Source organism: Aedes aegypti, chromosome 3, assembly GCF_002204515.2.
Source record: "Aedes aegypti strain LVP_AGWG chromosome 3, AaegL5.0 Primary Assembly, whole genome shotgun sequence".
Taxonomy (NCBI): Eukaryota; Metazoa; Arthropoda; class Insecta; order Diptera; family Culicidae; genus Aedes; species Aedes aegypti.
Genome location: NC_035109.1, coordinates 183,332,446 through 183,358,864, shown reverse-complemented (window position 1 = coordinate 183,358,864; position 26,419 = coordinate 183,332,446). Strand labels below are relative to the sequence as shown.

Sequence of the window (26,419 nt, the reverse complement as noted above, 5' to 3'; positions counted from 1 at the left end):
TTTTAATAAACAAAATCACTTTTAAGTTTTTACTGACTAGTTTGGTGTCGTTTGCTTGACTGAAGAAAAATTTTACAATTAAATCTTTTATAACCATAGTGGTAGTATATTTTTAGCTTTTTCGTGAGTATGTTCATGGTATGTACCTATCATGTTTTTGATGTTGTTGAAGTTACTCGCTTTCTCCCAAATATGATTAACAAAGTCTATTCTCTACCAAGGCGGGTCTATACCCAGGTGTAATCAGATTTTAACTTTGTGGAGAAAACCAGCGCCGAGAAAACCGACCTGCTTTACGTATACTAGATCACCTGGGTATAGACCCGCCTTGTTCTCTACGAGGTAAACTTTTTGCAGGTAAACTAGTCGTATACCTGTATACAAAACTTTTTTTGTAGCTTTTGTCTTCAATATTTGATTTCTTATAGGTTTCTTTTATCAAAAGTTTTCAACACTTTTAACACTATTGAGAGAATTTTTCTTCAGTTACGTACAATAAAAAATATGACACTATCAAGACTTTAGATCACAACACTGGATCGCGTCTAACTTTCTAATAGATGATATAATAGTTATGAATAATTAAATAAAATATCATGAAAACAACTTGTTAACCTCATTCGGTACCCTTAACAAAAAATTCAGCAACAAACTGCGGTCCTAAAAAAAATTAACAATGAAAAAAAAAATTTTTTTTCACTAAGTGTCAAATTTGTGAAATATTTGAAATGTCATAACTTTTTTGTTTATTGGCTTACCATCACCAAATTTTTATGGTAGATAGCTAATATAATGGACCGTTTTCCCTCAAAAAAATACGTTGGTATTCCGATAGGGTTTTGAGATATTTGAGTTTTTGCGACAAAAATGATGTTTTTTAATGCAAAAAAAAAAAATTTTTTACTGTGTGTATTTTTTTTGGAATCTTTATTTAGTTGTCTAACTTTGCTTCTTTAGTTGTCTAACAATCGAACGAGCCGTTTTTGCTGTGCAGCTTTTTGAATATTTTTGAACCATTTTCACATACACCCTTTTGAAAAGTTAGTCGTGACTCAACTTGAAGATTTGATATCGGAAAATGACGATTTAGATGGAACTGAAAAACTGTGCAAAGTTTCAGATATTTTTGAAATGGTCGATCAGAATCGACTTGCATGCCTCCGTGGAATCCCTCATTTGCATCACTCTAATATTCCAATCTAACAAATTCTACAGCAAAAAATGCTGTTCAAGTAACACAAAATAGGTTGTCCATAAATCACTTGGAACCCCACCTCAATCTAGGTGTGTATGAACAGAAAATCATACAAAAGTTTTAAAATTTGTACCGTTTAGTCTCAAATTCCGAACACCGGATTTGTTATCAAAAATTCTTGGGATTCTCATCTAAATTATCTCCGGATTCTCATCAGAGTCATTCTAGGAATCTCATCAAAATTTTCCCAAAATCATAATCAGAATCCTTCCAGGTCACTTATCAGAATCTTTCCAAATTTCTCTGCAAAATTCTCTCAGATTGTCATAGAAATCCTTCCTGGATTCTCATTGAAATGCTTCCCGGATTCTCATCGCGATTCTACTAGGATTGTCATCAGAATATTTCCAGGATTCTCTCGGGAATCGATTCATGATGTTCATCAGATTCCTTCAAGTATTTTCATGAGAAATACATATACAAATACTCGAAATATATTGAAATTTTACCAAGAATCAGTGGTGGTATAAAATGCGTACACTACATTTTCGACCGTGTATTCGGTTTGGCCTCCGGAATCCAAGTATTGCATTTGGAAATGTAAATAATCTCCTGCACAAAATCATTAAAATTTTAAGCTAAGCTGCTAAGATTTTCACTCTCTAAGTGCGGAAAGTTCCATCCCTTATTCATTTGGATCCAAGTACAATTCTCACACAACTTGAGATCTCGCCCTAAAAGCCATTGATAACCAAGTGTGTAGCTCCTTGTTTCTAAGCAAATGAATGAACCAGGATAAAAACTATTACCACTGGGAGATAAAGAAGGATCTTCTCTTCATCGTAGCATTGTTGAATAACGTGTAAATCCATTCGTTTGCTCGGTAACAATGGCTCCGATCAATCACAGAGTAGCAACCATTGACATGTACAATCAGTCTATGCTATGCTTTTACTGTTGTTTCAACATTACACTCGATGTGTCAAACGCAGATCCGATCTTAATATGTAGGAGATGTACGATTTTCACAAGAATCAGTCAATTTGTTCGCCTCGCGGATAGTATTTGCGTGTAGCATTGAATTGATTATTGAGATAGTATTAAGATAAATTTAGATGTATAAGTAAAATTATGTAGACCTATAACAGTAGAACAAAATAAGCCATGAGGAAGGTTTATGCAATATACCTTTCAGAAGAGAAAATTGAAATGACATCAAACATTCTCTTGGGCGATCTTTTAACTAAACTAACTGGAAGGATGTAACTAAACCGTTTACACCTTCTGTTGAAAAAAAGATTAATAGAAACGTTATTTTTGTTTTCTTTCTCTTCACGACCATGAAATATGTTGATTCTGCGCAACTGACCCTTTTGTTCCCAATTACAGCCGATTAAATGCTTCATTACCTATGCGAAAATTGATGCCCATCCTGTTCCCACTAGATTCACGTACAATTTTTCCGTTTTTCTCTCTTCTCTCCGTTTACAGATAGACCGTTACGATACTGTGATGTGCCGCCCGGTGGCACCTGTTGTACACACACGATAGAGAATAAGCTGGCGGTGCACGCCAAAACCCTGCTGGAGCGAAACACCAAAGACTCGATTACCAAGCTTTCGTCGGTGCTGGGTATTCGGGCGCAAAAGTTCAATGGTAAGTGAATGGCAGCCATATTAACAAGCATTTCAAGAAGGGAAACAATCTGTGTTTTATCAACAAGTAGGCAATAAAATAAATAGACATAAACAATAGTCAAAAGTCTAGCACTAAGATATTGAATATATTCCGAGAAAAAATTAAACATTTGTACAAAATAATCAAGAAAAAATCCAATAAAAATTGAAACTAATGACTTGGATGAAAATTCTAAAAACGCCAATGGAAAACAAGCACTATGTGACAATGAAAACTGTAAAAAAATATATTACTGTGTACAACACTTTAAGTGCTATTTTTAAATTTTAAATAATGTTGTGATTATTTTCTCTTTTTTTGAAAATATTTGATTCTCAAATGCTGATTTTTGTTACTTTTATTGCTTTCTTTTGCGATTTTTCTTCGACAAATATATTCTCAAATGCTGTTTTGGAATTTTTAATTGCTGATTTATACCCAATTATTGCTTGTTACGAATTATTTCATCGACTGTTTTACAATAAAAAAGTTACAGTTATCCTTTTCCTAAGGCATGATAACATTATTCCCGTGAGTGAATTCCCTCGCACGCTGTTGGAGATGCGGGGATGATGTTTACTTGAGCCACACCGGTGATGATTCTGTTTGTGTATCATGTGTAGTAACAACGCAGGAGATGGGGATCCAAAAGCACTGTATGTGCTATGCCCGAGATAACAATCTTACACGGGTGACAAGAATATTAAGGCTTCCATGTACATAGTCGGGACCTTCCTTAGCCGAGTGGTTAGCGTCCGCGGCTACAAAGCAAAGTCATGCTGAAGGTGTCTGGGTTCGATTCCCGGTCGGTCCAGGATCTTTTCGTAATGGAAATTTCCTTGACTTCCCTGGGCATAGAATACCATCGTACCTGCCACACGATGTACGAATGCAAAAATGGCAACTATGGCAAAGAAAGCTCTCAGTTAATAACTGTGGAAGTGCTCATAAGAACACTAAGCTGAGAACCAGGCTTTGTCCCATTGAGGACGTAATGCCAAGAAGAAGAAGATGTACAACGTGCAAAAGATTTAAATGAGGCATAACAAATATAATGTCGTCTAAATTTTCAACCAACTTGCTGTTGATATTTAGCAATTTACCACTTCATAACATCATTTTGGTTACGCCGCACTAAGGGGTATTTAGTTAATCTAGCTGGCCAAAAGGTTTTCTTCTAGCTTCATTCTTAATGCGGCTAACTTTTTCTAAAGTTCTCATAACCAAAAGTTCGAGCGCTCTTTTGAATTCAATTCACATAAAAAGAGGAAACATTAAGTTTTAATCGAGAATATTAAGATTTAGAGGTGACGCAAGCGACTTGAAGGAGATTTAAAAACATGTAAAATATGACGTTCAGTGAATTTCATATGACTTCGTTATTTTTCATCCAATTTTGAATCTTTTAGCACAATTCTCTTCAAAATTAAATTAATGAAAAGTTTTTAAAGACTGTTCATTTTATAAAGTGGACACCTTGTACATGCAATATATTTTTCATTTGTCAATGAAATCGCAATCGGTTTTCTGTACTCGGTTAGATTAATATTGTACAATGTTATGGTGATAAAAAAGTTACCATAATAATTACATTTCACAATTTTACGGTACAATGGTCGATTTTTGGAGGTTATCAAAATCAATGATTATTAGGAATTGGCTGGAAAAGGCTTGTTCTTCGAAAGCATCATCAATCATAAGCCTGCTAAAAAATATCAAGTTATTTTTGGAGCAACAATTTTCCAGATATCATAAAATCAATTTTCATCGATTTTTTTAGAGAAAAATATTTTAAATTCAAATTAGACAGATAAGAGTACAATTTTAAGGTTCAAAGTACGTCCTGACGGAAGTAATAATATAGTATTAATATAAAAAATAACCTACACCTTCAAAGAGTTGCTTATTTAGTCTCCATATCATATTTTAAGCACAACAGAAAAACAATTGCTTTATTTTCAGGAGACCTCTCAAAGCACACTGCAACACTGCTTTAATAAAATCGAATTTATTTTCCATGTATTCTTTTCAGAATGAGTTATTCTGAGATAACCTAACAAAAATACGGAGAAAAACGCTTAAAATATGCTCTAGATCAATAAATAAGCGTAAAATGTATGCCCAAGAATACGGTTAAAACTCTAGATTTAGCTCTTTTTCTTCTTCTTCTAAATGGCAATAACATCCCCACTGGGACAAACCCGGCTACTCAGCTTAGTGTTCTAAGAGCAGCACTTCCACAGATAGTAGCTGAGAGCTTTCTTTGCCTTAGTTGCCTAAGTCGCATTCGTATATCATGTGACAGGTAGGATGATGCTCTATGCCCAGGGAAGTCAAGGAAATTTCCATTACGAAAAGATCCTGGACCGACCAAGAACCGAACCCAGACACCTTCAGCATGGCTTTGCTTTGTCGCTAACCGGTTTCCACTGATTTTTTTTAATGTTTCAAACCATGATTATGGGGTGATGCAACGCTAATATAGACTTGAATGACGAAAAAACTATGTATGAGGCATTATTCCACAACTATCCATGTGTCCCATGCAGAACATTATTTCAAAATTTGGCCAACTAGATTCGTCAAATACCCTTTAGTGCACAGTGGCTTGACACATTGTTTCTCTAGTAGCGGCGACCGACCGGCACTCCATCCGGCAGACATCCCAATTGGAAGTGTTGTTTTTATTGCTACTTTGCGTTGAAACGCAGCATAGATATAAGCTCCCGTCATGGTAATGTTTGTCGTACCTTCCTCTTTATAAATCGTCGGTGTCGGAGACACAAAAAAAACTGTATGAACAAGGTACGAAAAAGTATCATGTATCGTCGTCTCCTTTACGGCGGCAACCCGGGCGGTTTTCTGCTCCAACTATTTGCTCAAAATGGAGCAATTGGGTAGCTTGAAGATTAATTCATATTGACATAATGTAGCGCGGCTGTGGGCTCCTCTACGCGACGGGAGGTTGGTTCTCTCTCTCGGTGCTCTGTTCACCTAATTCATTAGACGATCCTAGTGCTTACTCTTCTCTGAACAAATTTGCTCGGCACGATTAGACAGGTTTGGATTTTCGGGGTTTCCTGTGGCGAAGAATCACCCAGGAAGAGTTTTTTTTTATGGGAGTAAGCCTTACAGAAGCGACTGTATGGCATTTGTTTGGTTCTGGAAAATTTAGAAAAAAATGGGAAAGATTCTTAACTTTTACAGTGATTAATAATTTTTATTTAACTGTACCTACTCCAATCAAACGTGTTTTATATAAAAAAAAACATGTGAGGTTATATTTCATGTGTAGGTGCGAAACCAAAACTCAATTTTTCGAGAGCACGCTAAAAGTTATATCGATTGGCACTCAGAGCCCCTACGTGATAATTTTGTTCAGCTTGTGAAAAGTTTGATTCTTCTGATTGATTATTATACTGATCTATATTAGTTGAGCGAATTTTCAAACTTTTTCAGGACACGATCTGTTTTAGAACATTATAAATGATGACGTGTCACCTGCATTTTCTCTTGGAAACCTTAAATCTACATACTGCATTGCAAAAATGCAATTTTGTCTGGATATAATATAATGGAGTTCGTATTTGACCGGTGAGCAATAGATCGATGTGACTTTTAAAGTTTTTATTTCCCTATGCATAACGATGTCCATTATGAAAAAACCTTCCTCCCGAAGTTGCCCAGGGCCCCTCTATGCCCAGGGAAGTCAAGGAAATTTCCATTACGAAAAGATCCTGAACCGACCGGGAATAGAATCCAGACACCTTCAGCATGGCTTTGCTTTGTAGCCGCGGACTCTAACCACTCGGCTAAGGAAGGCCACCAAAACATGGCCCCCTTATGTATTTGACCTTAATTTAGCATCCTATTATTCAAGACAATTGTTACCAGGTATAATTTGCTTAAAATCACAAGACAAACAGATTTTTCCCTTGAAATAAGATAATTTGCAACTTAGTGCAACTTCTAAATAATTTTATTATTCTCGATGTTTGAACTTCAGTTGTCTCGAATAATAAGAAGGGTTCAAAATACATCCATTGGAAATTTGTCCATAACTCTAATATTTTATAGAGTGTCTATACTTCCAAATTGTTCAATTGTTCGAAGGCTTCCATGAATTTCCAGACAACAATAAGATTGAAGTCCTATGCACTTGCAAAAAGATGCAATGAAGTTCTAAAGTTCTTCTTCTCCTTATTTTTCTTTTCATAAGGGCCTGTTTCTCAGCTTAGTGTTCAAATTCCACACTTATCTGAGAGCTAGCTTTGCCAAAGTTGCCATTTTTTCATCCGTATATCTTGTGACAGGCAGCGTTGCGGAAATATCAAATTCTCATTTCTCATGCCAGAGATTTTTCACACTTGAGTTGTAACTCGCGCAATTGCTACAGTTAACCCAACAACTTAAACATCATGCATGAGTTGGTTCATCCGTGTAACTCATTGGCTTGTATTTCCACAGTTATTTTTCATGCAAAGTACTTATTCCTTGTTTTGCTGCTTGACATATAACAAACCTTTCTAATAACTTGTGATAAATTTTCGATGGGTTGGATGGATGGAAGCATTTTTGACGACATGAGCAAGTGATTTTACATCAAAATTCCATGCGTGAGTTTTTTCGAAGCAGAGTTTGTTCTCGCGGGAGAATTCATTGATTGAGATTTGAGTGTGAGTCTATCAACACTTGGTGGCAGGTACGATGATACTCTATGGCAGTGTTTCCCAAACTTTTCCAACTTTCGCCCCCTTGTGGCCACTATTTTTTGGAATCGCCCCCCTGATGTGTGATTCAAATATTTGAGTTAAGCGCTATACCTATATTTTTGTCAAAAGCGATAAAAAATGTTAAGAATATCAAACACATGTGTTTGGAAACACATATTAAAGCCACAACACTTACTGGACAATACACAAGATTAACTGGACAGTAATTTATAATAACAAACTCAATATACTTTGGCGTGTATTGCAGATTACTAAATAAGTTTCCAGTGAAATTTTCCCCTCTTTCAACTTTTCAAATGTAACATATGTAATATGATTCATTCATTGTGATTTCATATTGATTTATCTGTTATTTTACTGCAATAACTTTAACAAATCCTGACTAATAATTGTTCGACGTGTCTGGAAACAGTTTCTATCCAATCCAAAACACTAAAAAAAATGAAAATTCAGAATATTTTTCCACTTATTTTCATCAAGAAATTATAAGTTTTTTTTTTCTGATGTTATTAAGGTTCAAATATCTTTTGTACATCTCTGATGTTAATTCGAATCTATTTGTGAATAGTGTAGTTGTCTTCAGCATATAGCGGTTTTATCGTTGGAACATGATTTTTGCTTGCCAAAATTTTCCGATTTTTTTTTCTAAAACTATTTATACTATAAGAACTGGTAATGTTAAAATGTGTACTGAAGATTTTTTGCCGTGAAAAACCAGCTGCCAACAAAGAAATATTAGCAAATTAATTCGTTTGCTCCCATGTGAAAAAAAACTATAATAAATATAATAATTTCATGTATTTAAAATAATTTATGAAAAATCTCAGATATATGTTTTGTATTTTCCAAACATTTCTTAGTAACACTAGTAGCTGAACAACAGTTTGTCAAACTGGAATAAGCTTTAAGGTGATTTGTTCAGCTCATATACAGGAAAAATGTTTGTTGAGTGTTATCTGTGTTTTCAATATTATATGTGACTTGTCATTCCGATCTTGACTAAATCTCAATCACTGACTTTTCTAAAAATTGACATGACGTGAGAAAACCTTCATGCATAACACAAAATTTTGTTTTTAACAATCAACAAGTGTTGTATATCATAATTATTAAATTACCACACTTAACGATTTGAGCTCAAACTGTCCTTGAAACAGATTGGTTTGGAATTTATTATTTGTCAGATGCATTAGAATAAGCTCCTATAAACTTGTATGTGTGTCGTCTAAAGGTTATGAGAAATTATTTTTATTTGCCATGTTAGCTTTTTCGCCCCCTTTCTAGATTTTTCGCCCCCCAAATAATGTTTTACAAATTTTCGCCCCTTGGACCTGAAAATCGCCCCCATGGGGGCGAATTCGCCCACTTTGGGAATCACTGGTCTATGCGATGGTGGGACATTTTGCATAAAGATGTTTCGCATAAGGACATTTCGCATTAGAACGTTTCGCATACGGACTTCTGTCATAATGGACATTTGGCATAATGAGAGTTATACGCCTTCTTTAAAACTGTTATTTGTTCTTATATGAAAGTCCACCGATCCACGGGAAGTCAGGGAATTTCCGTATCGAAAATATCCTGGACTGGCTAGGAACCAAAGCCAGACACCTTCAGCATGTTTTTTTTTGCTTTGTAGCCTCCCACTAGGCTATGGAAGATCCCAACAAGTGGAGCTATCAGAGTACTGAATTGAAAAATATCTTGATTCCTTTTAAACTAAATTTAAAACTGTTTTGCTTAATATAACTGATTTAGTTTCAATTGTGTTATAAATTACTACGCAAACTAAGAGTGCTTCTAACACAAATTAAACAAAATACGTTATATGTAAAAAATGTTGACATAATTGAGTTATACCACTTCTCGGTTAGGTATCTGTCTGGTGGACTGAAATTCGGTTAACCCAACAAGTGGAGCTATCAGAGTACTGAATTGAAAAATATCTTGCAGAGCGCTCGTCAAAAAACTGCCTTCGAAATTGCTATTCCACAAACATTCTAAAGCAAGTCTTTTTCCAGCAACATTCTAAAGCAACAATTAAACTTTCTACACTCAATTTGTGCTAGTTAGCTTGGAGCAGATGAACTTGCTATCTACTGCATTTAAAAGCCAAATAAGCTGCTTTGCAAGTGAATTTGTTAGCTTTTCAAATGTTTCAAATGAGCAAATAAGTTAAAAACTAACACGGGAAACATTTTTCATAAAGATGCTTGCCAAAAATGGTTTCAAAGATGTAGGTATCAATAACTTGCCTCGTTCTAGTTCCGTTTGCATGTAGCAAAAGCTCATAAAGTTTCATTGCCGTTCCTTGCATTTTACCCACGTCCAACATTATTAAAACAACGAGGTTTGTGGCAAATGTTCACTACACATATGTTGCACGAATGTTTTTGCAACAACTTTAGTTTATTTGAGGCGAGTCTAAATTTCGGCTGTACTACACCCCTGTATTCTGAGGGGTGTAGTATAGTAATATGCAACAAGTCAATGTTATCTCTTTTATAGTGCATTGGCGGAACAAATGTTTGAAGCGCTTGTGGAGTAGTGAATAGAGGAGACAATTTATGATCTTTAGGTTAATAGTCCGATTCACGTTTAGATTTTTTCAAGTATTTTGCTACAAATAAGCAATTTTACTACTCCGTCCGTTACGATGTACAGAAAAGTTGAGTTAAGCTTCAGGGTTCTGGTTACTACGTTAGTAACTTTTAGAAAACTGAGCAACTCATCTTCTTTACCATTTTAAGAACGAGCATTCGAATTTCAAATATTCTGAAATTTATTTGGATCCAGTACTTATTCATAATTCAACAACATTTTTGCGAATTTCACCCTAACTTGGACTGTTCGAGTCATAATTGTGGTTTCAATCATTGAATCAATCATTTGTTGCAGTTATTCAGATAAGAAGACGAAATTAGAAGCAAACATGTAACTCAAATAAGGTAAATTGCTGGTGAAGGGGCAGAATTATAATTATGTGTAACAGCGACCATATTTACATAAGTAACATTTGAATTGATAAAATTCGAACGGTTACCTACCACAGCGGTGCAAGAAAAAATGGCACAAAAGTCAGAACTGAAAAAGCAGTTTTCTACTTTTAAAACAACAAATTGATGAAAATAAAAACACACAGCTTTTTTATTTGGCAAATGAAAGAGCTGTGTGTTTTTATTTTCTTCAATTTGTCTATTTAGAAAGAGATAACTGCTTTTTCAGTTTTGACTTTTGCACCATTTTTACTTGGGCCTTAATCATGCTTAGAATTTGCACGGAAATGATGGTTACTCAATTGGTCGTTTACTAGAGAATGAATATTGTTGGAGATTCAACCTACAGAATTACAGGTACTGTAACCGTTACAGCTCAACTGCCTCGTAACATTTTCCATCCATAATTCCTTAGCGTGAACGGCAGTTTCCAAAGTTGGACAAATGGTTGCCTCCGCAAATTACGCATTTGGAATCTATGCGGCAATGTTTGGTAACATGGACTCACTGTTGGTACATGTGGCACAGAGTTGATTTCCTCCAGGGTCTCAAGTTACAGGGATATACAACATAATATTTGCCTTTTCCAATGTTTTAATATTACTTGAATTATTTTGGTTAAAGTTAACTGAATCTATTTTGTGTAAAAGATCTCTTCGAGAATTGCCAAGTTTGGGTTTCTTTTCTTGATTCTCCTAATTAAGTTCAATGATTTTCCGCTCAAATCCAGCATATTCAGAATTTTTACCACGATTGGCAGTACCATTTGCTTCTTCACTTGAATCTTTCTCTTCTTCACTTGGATTTTTCTTCATAGACGGCGTCCAAGACACATTACAACCGCTAAAGAAAAACTTCCATCAGCAGAAACAATATTCGTAAGCGCAGCATGAAACTACGATACAGACTGAATGACTAGTAAAGTAGTTTTTGCTCGTACAAAGCGAAATTAATAATAATCTCATCAAGACTTGTAGAAGTCTTTTCAGTTGCATAAGTGTCAGTTTTGCATAATAATTGTAGAATTATAACATCTTAAACTTTTTATTGATATCATACTTAACACAAGATATGACGACATTTATGTAAACAATCAGACATTCGCCACTTGGCCAAATTAAACACTGTCGCAGAGCTCACCAGCTCCATTCCATGGAGCAATTAAAAATCGTTTCACAATTCGGGACCACACCGGTTCAGTTATAGTCGACCAACCGGAAAGTATGCGCGTGTACGCACGATCGTCATATTGATTTAGATGCGTGTATCGTCTTTGCGCATACCAAGTTTATCTACCCATGATGATGGCTCAGGCGGACATTCTATTTACAAAACATATTATTAAACAAATAGTAAACCTCGAAAAGGTTAGAAAAACATAAAACACAACGATGTAGCACGCTGACTTCTCCAGTTTCGGTAGTCCCGACCAGTGGATTACAACAGAATTGTGGTCGATTTTGTTACACTGTTAGCACGTTTTTCTATATTGTGTTATAATTTTGTTTTCTTTTGAATTAGATTTAAAACTGATTTGTTTATTATAACTGATTTAGTTTCAATTGTGTTATGAATTACTTTGCAAACTGAGAGTGATTCTAGAACAAAACTCGTTACATGTAACAAACATTTTGACATAATTGAGTAATAATTGTAATCAACTCCTCGGGTAGGTATCTGTCTGGTGGACTGAAATTCGGTTAAGCCACACTAGGCCACACTCGTGGAAGAAAGGAGCAGAATGAACGAAATTTCGGAACTGCATTCCAACCCGTCGTGGCAGACAGAGAACGATACTGATTTAGGAGAGGAGAAAAAAAACCCATACCCTCGGCCAAGTAGTGGAGAGCAACGATAAAAGTAGTGATGTGTGGAAGCAATAAAGTAAATTTCATCGTTAAATTTAATTTATTTGTATTTAAACTGACTGTGCGAGTAGTTGAACTTGATGGACGATGATATCCCTTCTTCTGGGGGTTTTGGCTCTCCATGGGCAGCATCTTTCAACTAGCCAGTCGGCGGGCGTGGAAGCCTAAAAATACACTATCCCAGACCATAAACTGTCTGGTTTGGTCAGAGATTAATCTGTAAGAGGGCGAGATCCGTTTTACTTACCTACATGTTGATGTAGATGCATTCGCATCTCATCTGTTGCACGATGTACATTTTACGACTGGAAACGGTATAAGCTTCATGGCATTATTTAGATTAACGAGTTAATCTTCCTTGTGAATCACTGGAAAGTATGATTCATAGAAGCACTCAGCTGGACTGGCAGAAGGAATTGTCGAAAGCGATGGGTGGTGAAAGAGAGCTAACACAATGTAATTTTGAGATACAAGTGATACAGGTGGCTTCAATATGTAGCATTTACCTATCAAATATAGCAGGATTATTAAAACGATAGAGTAGACATATCCAGGGTGTCCATCCATCCGGGAAAAGTGGGGAAACCCAAAAAAAATTGCCAATGACCGGAAACAATACGGTAAACAAAATGTGAAATTTCAGAACACACCGGAAACATAGGTATTTCATACATACACAGTACGAACGAAACGTGTAAATTTCTGAGACATATAATGCACATAATTGGAGCGTGGAGTATCATGGATATTTACATGATATGTCATGTAAACTTCAATTATATGTCATGTAATCCAGCAGGATCCTGAGTGGTTACATGACATATAACACATTTTTACATGATTTCAGACTTAAATTTACATGACGCCATGTTTACATGACATAAATGAAGTTTACATGGCGTGTAATCTTCATTATTTTTAACAATGTAGGTATACCGAATTGTTTTCAATTTTAAGCACTTCGGACAAAACTAAGAAAAAATCAGAGGGTGTGATCTTGCACTTCGGATCATGATTAACTGGTGATTTGTTATAGGGATAATGAACGATTTAAAGTAGACCAAAGGTCCATGTATTGGACAGGCAAGAAACTGCGGGTGAGGTTGAGAAACACAGTGTCTTATAAAATATTGTCTTATTGTCTTCATTATTAGAGTACGGTGGGGCAAAAGTGCGACCTTAGTCGAAAAATCAATATTTCCAAAAAAAACTATAACACTTGAAACGAAATAAATACCGCAAAGGGAACCTTGGTTACAATTTTGCTGAACAAAATTGTGTCAAAATATTTACCCATTTTTAGCAATAAAAGTTTTAATTTAATTAATTTTTTTTTTCTACAATTTAGTAAGGAAAATTCCAAGATTTGTTTACACTTTCATTTCATTTTGTTAAGGGCCGATCAATTGTGTCTGATTGGCGTTGTGTGGGAGAAAAAAAAAAACAAAGCACGCGAGTAAAAAAAACGAAAATTAGACAGTAATGTTCAAGGATGGAAATCTAGTGATCACGAAGAAATCAATGATGCATCGCGGTTGTTCTATATCGTGCGATCATAGCAACAACGATAAACCATTGGTCAAGTCCTCACGTTTCCGCGAAAAATGAATCGCTCGGCATGTGTGCTAACGATCAATTGTTCGCGAACCGAATTCACAAGATTTGGAGGTTTTTCTCGCTTTTGATCTTAAAGTCAATCGAGAATGGCTTGAGCGCACTTTCTTTAGCTACAAATTATATTAATAAATAAAAAAAAAATTACATCGTAAATGCGTTCTGATTTACTTTAAGGTGAAACATCTCGGAATGCAAAGATGTCTGGCACAATGTCCGTCTTCTCCACCTACTCACGTTTTCAAAGGCACAAAACTGGAGGAATAGTTGGCAAATGTTCCTGAGCTTCTTATTTTAAGCTTTCTGCTAGTGCACAAAGCCAAAATAAAAAGTGCACTGTTATGGAATGCTTTCTTCGCGAGATTTGTGCCTTTGAAGTTTTAGTGCAATCTTAGAAGTTGATTCCAAACTGTTTCACCTTAATCGCACATGTTACAACATCCGACAAACGGTTTGTCCCACGAAAAACAGTTTATCTGATGCTTCATATATCGGTTCAACGTGCGGGGAATAAGGTTATGCAATCATGCTCTTGCAAGAACGACGGCCCTTTTAGATCATTCGAATACTGTGTTATTTGTCGCTAGAGATGATTTTCTTCCCTCCTTGGTAATGTTTGATTCGGTGAATTTGTTGCATGCTCCTTTGTGGGTGAGTGACGGAATCCGGATCAGTTGTGTCCGGTTCGAGTTGTACGGGACAAAAAAAAACAAAGCATGCGAGTGAAAAGAACGAAAATTGACAGTAGTATTTGATCCGTTGATTCTGTTGCATGCTCCTTTGTGGGCGAGCGTCGGAATCCGGATCGTATCTTGTTCGCTTAGTAATTGCATTATCATCGGTATTGCTCGTCCGTATGTATGCTCACGAATTCATTTCAAATTACATATTTATCGTTTACCAAACCAAATCCTTTCCCATGTCAAAACTCCCAGTGTTTACTTGTGGAAGTGCAGAGGACTCCTCGGCTTCTATAGAGCAAGTAACACGTCAACATTTCCCTCCCATGCCTGAATTGACCTGCATTCGGACGTATCCGGCTCCGGTATTGTTTGTTACAATAATGCGAGCACCAGTATTTACACATTGAGGGAGGATGCTACTGATCATGAGTAGCGTCTGTTGGTTCCCTGTGTAAGTTACAGCTGTTCTTGTAATAACGGAGTAGCAACTGCGGGCGGTCAATCATGCTCATGCTCGAATGCTAGGAAACCATTTTTGACCCATAATGGGACAAAAGTTCGAATAAGCGGGAATCAGTTCGAGTCATACATACTGTCACGGGGAAAATTGCAAACTGCCTTAAATCCACATATAACCTCTAATATAAGCGAAATATGCCTAAACGTCGAAAAAAGTCAACAAAATTTTACGTTTTTACTTAGTTTTGCATAAAAATACATTTTTTTGGTATATTGCCCTGTTTTGGGTAATTTTTTGATGAACATATAGTGTATTTTTCTGCAAACAAAAGTTCATGACTGATGTAAGGTATGCCTGTCATAAACCAAAATCGATATTTTGGGTTTCTGCCAACGAACTCTTGCCCCAACGGTGAAGCAAAAATTCGTTTAATTTTAAAATGTTATAACTAAAAATTGGTAAATATCTTGACACAAGTTTGTTCAGAAAAATTGTGGAATTGTGGTATTTATTTCTTTTCAACTGCCATTGTTTTTCTATACCACTTAAATCAAACTTTTGCCCATCCTATTAAAAAATCAGTTTCTGAGAAGCATATTGCTTAGCTGTCGGTGGTTTTAAAGTGTCCTCTTTACTCCCACTTTCCCTATGGAAAATAAATGTAAACTATTATAGGAACGGATGTTAGCAAATACCACTATTCTACCATATTCGCATAATCACCGTAAGCGCCAATATGACAAAAAGAATTTTTTTCATGTGTATGCATTTTTTACCTAATAACACACTGGTTGGACATGCGAACAGCGCTTGTTTGTTCTGAAATGTTTGAACTAATACTAACTACAACATGTTCCAGATACAATGATTTTGGCATGTATCAGATGAGGAATCATTATCTGATCATCGCTACATCTTCTTTGAACATTCAAATGTAACTGCGCAGACTTTGCGTTTTAGGAATCCCCGGTCAACAAACTGGGAACTCTATATTGAATTGGTTGCGACCAAATTTCATGGATATTCTCCGTCCATTGAAAATCCAAGTGATCTAGATGATGCCGTTGATACTACAACATCCTACATTATGGAAGCTTTTGAAGAAGCATGTCCTCTGCGGTCTGTAAAGTCTACAAGAGGGACCCCATGGTGGAATTCCGATCTGACTAGACTCAGGAAACAATGTAGAAGGAGTTGGAACAGACGCCGTTCAGCTGGATCAGAGCCGTTCAAGTCGGCTCGCAAGGCTTACAAGAAGGCGCTTCGTTCTGCTGAACGATCCAGTGGAAAAACCTTTGTACAAATGTTTCCAGTTTGAGTGAAGTCAGTCGGTTGAACAAAATTCTTGCAAAATCTAAGGATTTCCAAGTGAACGAAATTCGCTTACCTAATGGTGACTTTACTTCTTCCGATGAAGAAGTTTTAGAATGTTTATTCAATACACACTTCCCCGGATGTGTGGACATAGCATCTACGGATGAACCAAATGTCTTTTCATGTAGTTACGAGTCTCTGGCCTCGGCTCGCAGTATCGTAACTACTGAATCGATTCAATGGGCACTTAATAGTTTTGCTCCTTTCAAATCTCCAGGAGCGGATGGGATTTATCCTGTTCTGCTCCAAAAGGGATTTGAGTTTATCAAACATGTTTTGAAAAAGCTACTTGTAAGCAGATGAAAAAACCGAATTTAGTACTATACCATTTAATTCCACTAGAGTTTGTATCCTTTGACAGATACGCGTATTTCGACCTCAACTGTAAGGCCGTCTTCAGTGTCGTGTACTAGACTCGACTTGAAGAAAACCATCGTATGCACACATTATATATTAACACTAGGTATAACCGTATTTCCCTACCCATTATTATTTTTTAACTTAAAATTTATGAGCTTTAGGTACATTCCATCCCTCTTTTGTTGAAACTTTAAATGCTGAAAGGTACATCACGGGAACGATTAGTAGGTACCAAGTTGAATAGCCATGTATTGCCGTTGCCGTTGTCTCTGTTGAGTAGTGTCGTAGGTACCTGTTTGCAAATTTCCAGACTCTCCGCCACATCCAGTTTCCAAGGAGAAGAAACATTTCTCAAAATTTTGATATCGGCCGTCGTAATTGTATGTCCTTCTGAAAAGATATGTTCTGCCACCTTAGATTTGAAATCGTATGTCATCCCCTTGTCTATCGTCTTCTGAGCTTTTCCTATTTCCGCTAAGTGTTCCTTGAATCTAACCTCGAGAGACCGCTTTGTTTGACCAACGTAGACCTTATTGCAGTGGGAACAGCTGATTTTGTAAACACCAGCCTTGTTTAGTGTGTTTACCGGATCCTTGGTGGAGTCTAACGAAGTTCTAAGTTGGTTGTCTCTGCTGGAAAATATCAAATCGATTCCGAAATTCCTTAGCTTTGGGCGGAGCTGTTTGCTGATGTGTACGTCGTATGGGATGGAGACTCTCTTCATGGGTTCGGTGATAGGGGTTAGTGTCGTCAAAGCATTCCGAATTCGCTGTCTTTCCTTTTTGTCGATGATAGCTTTTATCGTCCTTTCCTTGTATCCGTTGATCCTTGCCGTCTCATAGATATATTCCAGTTCCTTGACAGAGACAACGGCAACGGCAATACATGGCTATTCAACTTGGTACCTACTAATCGTTCCCGTGATGTACCTTTCAGCATTTAAAGTTTCAACAAAAGAGGGATGGAATGTACCTAAAGCTCATAAATTTTAAGTTAAAAAATAATAATGGGTAGGGAAATACGGTTATACCTAGTGTTAATATATAATGTGTGCATACGATGGTTTTCTTCAAGTCGAGTCTAGTACACGACACTGAAGACGGCCTTACAGTTGAGGTCGAAATACGCGTATCTGTCAAAGGATACAAACTCTAGTGGAATTAAATGGTATAGTACTAAATTCGGTTTTTTCATCTACTTATAGGTATTCTACTAAACAGCTCGAAGATTTATTATCATCATTACTTGTAAGCAGTTTTGCTACCGGGTACATTCCCAAATCCTGGCGTGATATTACTGTAAAGTTTATCCCAAAAGGAGGACGTGCGTCGTATGAGGAAGCGAAGAGTTTTAGACCAATCAGTCTGACCTCTTTTCTTCTGAAATGTCTGGAACGCATTATCGATCATCACATCCGTGATGTTTATTTGGCAAACATGCCTCTTCATGTGAATCAACATGCTTACCAATCTGGAAAGTCCACTGTGACTCTTTTACACAAAGTTGTATACGATATCGAGAAAGCATTCGCTCAGAAGCAATCCTGCTTGGGTGTTTTCTTGGATATTGAGGGTGCCTTTGATAACGTGTCTTTCGATGCCATATTGGAAGCCGCACGAAACCATGGGCTACCTACAATGATTACCAATTGGATTCATCAAATGCTCAAAAACCGACATCTCTTCTCGACATTGCGTCAAGCAGCGATTCGAAAATTGAGTGTTTGCGGATGCCCCCAAGGGGGAGTCTTGTCACCACTTTTGTGGAATCTCGTAGCAGATACGCTATTGAGGCAACTCAATAATAGCGGTTTTCCAACATATGGATTTGCCGACGACTATCTAGCTCTGATAGTTGGTATGTGCATAAGCACCCTATTCGACCTGATGCAAAGTGCTCTTCAGGTAGTCGAGAGTTGGTGTCGCCAATATGGCCTTTCGGTTAACCCGAGTAAAACATCTATTGTTCTTTTTACGGAAAGACGAAACCGCGATGGAATTCGACCTTTACGTCTTTTTGGCACTGAGATTAATGTGACTGATCAAGTAAAGTATGTCGGAGTCATTCTAGATTCCAAACTTTTATGGACAGCTCACATTGATTTCAGAGTCAAAAAAGCTTGTATGGCCTTCGGTCAATGCCGACGAACCTTTGGTAAAACTTGGGGCCTCAAACCCAAATATATCAAATGGATTTACACAACAGTTGTTCGACCAATATTGGCATATGGATGTCTTGTGTGGTGGCAAAAGGGTGAAGTGAGAATAATCCGGTCAAAATTGGGCCATCTCCAAAGGATGTGCTTGATGGCGATGTCTGGTGCGTTCTCTACAACTCCCACAGCAGCGCTCGAGGCCCTTTTCGACGTTGCGCCACTACACATACATCTTAAACAAGAAGCACTTTCTTGCTCTTACCGTTTATGGGTACTGGATCTACTGGAGAAAAATCCAGTGAATCGTAGATCTACACACACTTCGTTGTTTCCACTTTTGGTGAATTGGGACAAAATTGTCCTTGCTCCAAGTGATCTCACAATTGCTTGTCACTTTCCTTACAGGACATTTACCACACAATTCCCTTCACGGGAAGAGTGGACGTCTGGCTATTTGGAAAGAAGTATATCAAACAATGTAGTATGTTACACTGATGGCTCCCTTCTTGAAGGTAGAGCTGGTGCAGGAGTATATTCTCGTGAGCTAAGGCTGAATCAGTTTTACTCACTTGGTAGAAACTGCACCGTTTTTCAGGCGGAAATATTTGCTCTTATGTGTGGAGTGCAATCAGCACTTCAACAGCGCGTAATGGGTAAAGTCATATACTTCTGTTCAGATAGTCAGGCTGCTATAAAAGCTCTCGCTTCGGCCAACTCAAGGTCGAAGCTTGTTATCGCATGTCGAACTCAAATTGAGGAACTGAATTCAGTCAACTCTGTAAACCTTGTATGGGTACCTGGCCATTCTTCCATCGCTGGAAATGAATTGGCTGATGAGCTAGCTCGCGATGGAGCATCGCATGACTTCATTGGTCCTGAGCCGGCTATTCCAATTTCGAAGTGCTGGGTGAAGCTTCAGATAAACTCTTGGGCGGCAACTCAGCACAAGCAATATTGGAATAGTTTGGAGTCGTGTCGTCAAACAAAATTGTACGTTACTGAGCCATCTCCAAAGGTGGCGAAGTATTTAACAAATCTGTCAAAGCAGAATTGCAGTCTCTTGGTCAGAGCGTTGACAGGCCACTGCCGACTCAACTATCACATGGCAAATATTCAGCGTGCTGACTCATTTGTGTGTGATAGTTGTGACTCCGATTATGGAACTTCGTATCACCTGATATGTAACTGTCCAGTTTTTGCGCAAATGCGATTCCAATTACTTGGTAAACACTTATTAAGTGAAACTGAATACAGAAGCCTGAATCTTCAGGACATTCTGTTATTCTTAACCCGCTGTGGTAATGAGCTATAGGCTCTCTTTACGCTCATGCGCTTTGCAGTGCCCTTTTTAGGGCGCTGTTCGAACCCATTGTGGTATGGAGCTACATGCTCTCATTTCGCTTATGCGATTTTCCCTCTTCAAGGGACCCCACTCCTATTTCCTCCCATCTTTCCCTTTCCTTTCCTCTCCCATCGGGTAGATGATGAAATAGGCTCAAATATGGCGATGGCACAAATCTCCCAACTGGTGGGGAACGTGCCTTTGGAGCCGGCCTTCTGATACCTTCTGATACCTGAAGGTGAAACATCTCGGAATGCAAAGATGTCTGGCACAATGTCCGTCTTCTCCACCTACTCACGTTTTCAAAGGCACAAAACTGGAGGAATAGTTGGCAAATGTTCCTGAGCTTCTTATTTTAAGCTTTCTGCTAGTGCACAAAGCCAAAATAAAAAGTGCACTGTTATGGAATGCTTTCTTCGCGAGATTTGTGCCTTTGAAGTTTTAGTGCAATCTTAGAAGTTGATTCCAAACTGTTTCACCTTAATCGCACATGTTACAACATCCGACAAACGGTTTGTCCCACGAAAAACAGTTTATCTGATGCTTCATATATCGGTTCAACGTGCGGGGAATAAGGTTATGCAATCATGCTCTTGCAAGAACGACGGCCCTTTTAGATCATTCGAATACTGTGTTATTTGTCGCTAGAGATGATTTTCTTCCCTCCTTGGTCATGTTTGATTCGGTGAATTTGTTGCATGCTCCTTTGTGGGTGAGTGACGGAATCCGGATCAGTTGTGTCCGGTTCGAGTTGTACGGGACAAAAAAAAAACAAAGCATGCGAGTGAAAAGAACGAAAATTGACAGTAGTATTTGATCCGTTGATTCTGTTGCATGCTCCTTTGTGGGCGAGCGTCGGAATCCGGATCGTATCTTGTTCGCTTAGTAATTGCATTATCATCGGTATTGCTCGTCCGTATGTATGCTCACGAATTCATTTCAAATTACATATTTATCGTTTACCAAACCAAATCCTTTCCCATGTCAAAACTCCCAGTGTTTACTTGTGGAAGTGCAGAGGACTCCTCGGCTTCTATAGAGCAAGTAACACGTCAACATTTCCCTCCCATGCCTGAATTGACCTGCATTCGGACGTATCCGGCGCCGGTATTGTTTGTTACAATAATGCGAGCACCAGTATTTACACATTGAGGGAGGATGCTACTGATCATGAGTAGCGTCTGTTGGTTCCCTGTGTAAGTTACAGCTGTTCTTGTAATAACGGAGTAGCAACTGCGGGCGGTCAATCATGCTCATGCTCGAATGCTAGGAAACCATTTTTGACCCATAATGGGACAAAAGTTCGAATAAGCGGGAATCAGTTCGAGTCATACATACTGTCACGGGGAAAATTGCAAACTGCCTTAAATCCACATATAACCTCTAATATAAGCGAAATATGCCTAAACGTCGAAAAAAGTCAACAAAATTTTACGTTTTTACTTAGTTTTGCATAAAAATACATTTTTTTGGTATATTGCCCTGTGTTGGGTAATTTTTTGATGAACATATAGTGTATTTTTCTGCAAACAAAAGTTCATGACTGATGTAAGGTATGCCTGTCATAAACCAAAATCGATATTTTGGGTTTCTGCCAACGAACTCTTGCCCCAACGGCGAAGCAAAAATTCGTTTAATTTTAAAATGTTATAACTAAAAATTGGTAAATATCTTGACACAAGTTTGTTCAGAAAAATTGTGGAATATGTTGAGGTTCACTTTGTGGTATTTATTTCTTTTCAACTGCCATTGTTTTTCTATACCACTTAAATCAAACTTTTGCCCATCCTATTAAAAAATCAGTTTCTGAGAAGCATATTGCTTAGCTGTCGGTGGTTTTAAAGTGTCCTCTTTACTCCCACTTTCCCTATGGAAAATAAATGTAAACTATTATAGGAACGGATGTTAGCAAATACCACTATTCTACCATATTCGCATAGTCACCGTAAGCGCCAATATGACAAAAAGAATTTTTTTCATGTGTATGCATGTTTTACCTAATAACACACTGGTTGGACATGCGAACAGCGCTTGTTTGTTCTGAAATGTTTGAACTAATACTAACTACAACATGTTCCAGATACAATGATTTTATTAGTCTAAGAATATGTTTTACGTGTTTTAGAATAGAAAAGTTTTCGAAAGAAATTTCCAGATATTAAAAACAGGCTTCCGTTATTTTTGGCGATTTTTTCTTCCTCAACACGTTACTATAACCTCTATCACTGGAACAGACGCCCTATACCGTTTTGATTCATATTACGGACACTTAAGGCCTCAGTGAAGTGTTACTCATCGAAAAACATGTAAAATAAATCAGTTAGTATGATTCCTCCGCATCATGGAGCCTTGAAAACCCTTAGCTTTCGAATGATGGGTGAAGATTTCGATTCCGTAGGGTCGGTGTTCCCTTAGTGGACGGTCCCCTATAGTCGCACTAGTGGCTTTTTACGGCCGTTTCGCTGGTAATCGTAGCAAAATAATTTTTGACATGAAGATCAGTAGCTGTTTATCTAAGTACCATTGACACACAGCTCGATTTTGTTCAAAAAATGATCGAAATAAATAGTTTTGCTTAAAATTTTGGCTCCCTTGCACCTATAGTTATCCTATTGTTCCTATAGTAGCACTACTAAGAGAAACTATTTTGTTATTAAACAAAATAGTTGATAAATTAGGAACTTTTTTACATCAATCGAACGCTTTTGATCCACACTTCAAAGGAAAAATATAAAAGTTTTGTAAAAATACGGTTTTGATTTGTGTTTTGCCTATTCCGTGAGACTAGTGCTACTATAGGAACAGAAATTAGGAATAGTGCTACTATAAGCACATGTGTTCCTATAGTGGCACAAGCGATAATAAATACAAAAACATGAGTTTTCGTATGTTTCATAATTTTTCCACAAAGCCAAGATAAAAAGCTATCAGATGGTCTAAAAATAATTCCGCAGGCTTTATTTTTCGACTTTATACGAATATTTGTTCTTAGCTATGCGGCTATTGGTACATCGACCCTAACATAAATAATTTTAAATAAATGAAAATGTGTGAACTTTTCATGATTCTTATTCCGGACGCTTTCTTACTTTTGCCTCGATTTCCGGACAATTTTATTCCAATTCCGGACAGCTCATGGAAATTATAAATAGAGAAGTCAAATGATCGATTGCAATCGCCAAACCACTAACCAGACGTCTAAGGCAGTTGGGCATTGTAAATTTTCATAGATATTTATGAAAAATGCTTTTTAAAACAAGCTTTGAAAGTGCGAATTTTTTAACGGCAAAAATTGAAACATTTCGTGTGAAATGTTTCCTATACAAAGAAGAGCGTCCGTAATTAAAAGCTGTCCGTAATATGAATCAAAACGGTACCAAAAGCAAACCGTACGTTGGCGGGTCGAATGCAAATTAAACACCGTTTGAAACGCTGAATAATCGTGGTCGTTCTTTTTGGCTTCTCCGATCTGACAACACGGGCGGAGCACATCATCATCTGTCGAACCACCAGCGTAGCGTCTTTGGTCTTGGTCCAGCCAGACGTCTATCTCCAGTCGCTAGATGGTTGTCACGCGATGATCAGTCGCCACACAGTTTAGTTTTCCGCATGAACGCTTCAACCTGCGCTTCTGTTCGGGATTGCTCAGCATCCTCCGCTAGCAGTCAGATATACGGATAAAGACAACAATGTGCGGGAACTTGGAAGACTTGTCCACAGTCAGAAGCGACCAATCCAAACTACATTTCTTCGCCATCCTCCAAGCCCCCGTACGTTTGTGTGAGACTTCAGACAAAGACAAAGTCAACTTGTTACGTGCGCTCATCGTTTGTCAATATTAGGGAAATTAGCATATTATTTCAATTATCAAAATGAAATATATACAAATTTATGAGGCTATCACGCGGCGAGATAGAGCCAACCAGAGCCGAGCCGAACGACAGTCAGTTCGGTGGAGGTATATCAGGTGAATCATTCCGCGGACGGGGATCTGAATGGGAGAGGTTCGGCTCACAAATCGATTCCATGCAAATTATGTGAATATTGGTTTGTCAGGTTTTCGTTCTCTTTGGTCTTATCTCGTGTGTTTATCTAAATTTCAACGCAAAGGAAGCGGAGAGGAGAATGTTTACTTTTCATGTGTGATTGAAAATTGGCGGCGCACAGAAAGGCGAATGTGAAAGGTATCCCCAGAGCAACAGGTTGATCCAGTTCTGGACCATTTGGTGCGCCTGTGTTCACGCGCTCTGATTTGATCTACGCTCAGAGATGATCCCGTTAACTGTATCGTTGTTTTAATTTCTGTTCAGAGTGCAACAGAAGATTGAACAACAGTCAGCAAGGAATCCATGAACATGCCTAAGCTGATAGGTTGACTACTTAATAGTACCTTATTAAAATCTTTTAAGGCAGAGTTTCGGGGTTCTTTCTTAGCATTGAGATAACGTCCGCACAAAGCAAATCCATGTTGGGTTTGTGTCCGAATACTGCCCAGATTCGTTTCTCGGCTTCGAAGATTCAAAATTCTTCACAAAAAATCCTAGCCTAAGTTTAACGTACTATTATTAATCACAAACTTAAGGTAGCCAAATCAAGGGCTTTGGTAGCCTGATTGTCTGAACAGAAGTACATATATCGCTTTGCTCATCATGTACTGTTGAAGTAGTGAACCAATGGACGCACAGGTCGAACTCCATTGCCGGTTCGTCTTTCCGTTCTTTACTCGGGTTAAACGAAAGGCCACAACGGCAACACCAATCCCACAATACGTGAAGAGCAATTGGTATCAAGTCGAACAATGTGCTTATGTAGTACATACCAATACCATCGTCGGCAAAAACCTATGAGTAGAACAATCGCTATTATTGAAATGTGTTAATGGCGCATTTGTTATAACTGTATCAGACAGTTAATTTCCCCATGGTTTCTGACCTGCTGATGGGCCTATCTACTTATAGTGGAGTTATCCCATTGCTGCTCCCAAACTCTAAGTGTTGCGGACCTCTTTTGTTAAAGCATTGGACATCTTTCTTGACGATGAACCCGATGGGCGTCATTCTGGCTATGATTCACAATGCCTCTTTGAAAGCTGCTCACAATACGCTTATTACTTTTAAGTACCCAAGCCTATCCGTGCTTTCCAACCGCTAACGAACTTATGTTACAAGTGCTTTTGACCAAATTGGTCCTCCACATGCGTGGCCACACCTACTGCCCTTCTACGCCTGCTTTTCCCATGTTCTATGTAAACCTTCTGAACCGCGGGACAAATATGCGTAGAACGGCAGCCTAGGAATGGATAACGCCACGCCTGTCAGAAGCTTACGCTTGCTGGCAATTACAGCAGGAATTCAACGTAGTTAGGGAAGCTTAGCTTATCATTGATCATTACACCAAGCTGCTTGTAAGGGATTGGTTTGATTCTATTGTGCAATTACCTACCAGCGTTTTTTACTCAGACTTACGGTTGTTGACCACCACCACCTCAGTCTTTATGAGCTAGTCCCTGTTTCCTAGAGCCCATATATTCTTGAACTATAGAGATAGAAGTATACTGCTGTCAACTCTACTTCCTCCATCGATTCGCCATAGACCACTAGGGTGATATCTTCGGCGAAGCCAGTTGGAAGGGGCAGCCATCGCATTCCATTACAACGGGCCCAGGATTGAAACTTGAGATACTCCCGCGGTAATTCGAACTAGTAATCCTTTATAAGAGAGATTCGCGGAAGCTGACATTTCCGTCAAAGTGTGAGCCAATCGATCAGCGAGAGCTGTCAAAGTGTTAGCCAAACGAACGTGCGTTATGTTTGTTTTGAACTTTTCTTGAGGAGTAATGTAATCCGCTTGAAATTATTTCGGTAAAAGTAATTTTGCATGAAGCAAAAAAAAATTAAATATTTTTCTTTTTTAAATTTTTGTCAATGCGATTTTTAGTTGTTGATTTTGTCGGCTGTTTATT

The 26,419-nt window shown here is 37.8% G+C and overlaps 1 protein-coding gene across 1 annotated transcript in view; it reads left to right on the top strand.

Annotated features, from left to right (window-relative positions):
* Window positions 1–26,419, top strand: part of LOC5577324 (glypican-4) — a 150,132-nt gene that overhangs the window by 106,858 nt on the left and 16,855 nt on the right. The window contains exon 2 of the mRNA XM_021852669.1: window positions 2,687–2,851. Coding sequence (XP_021708361.1) covers window positions 2,687–2,851 — 165 coding nt within the window. The remainder of the gene's footprint in view (window positions 1–2,686; window positions 2,852–26,419) is intronic.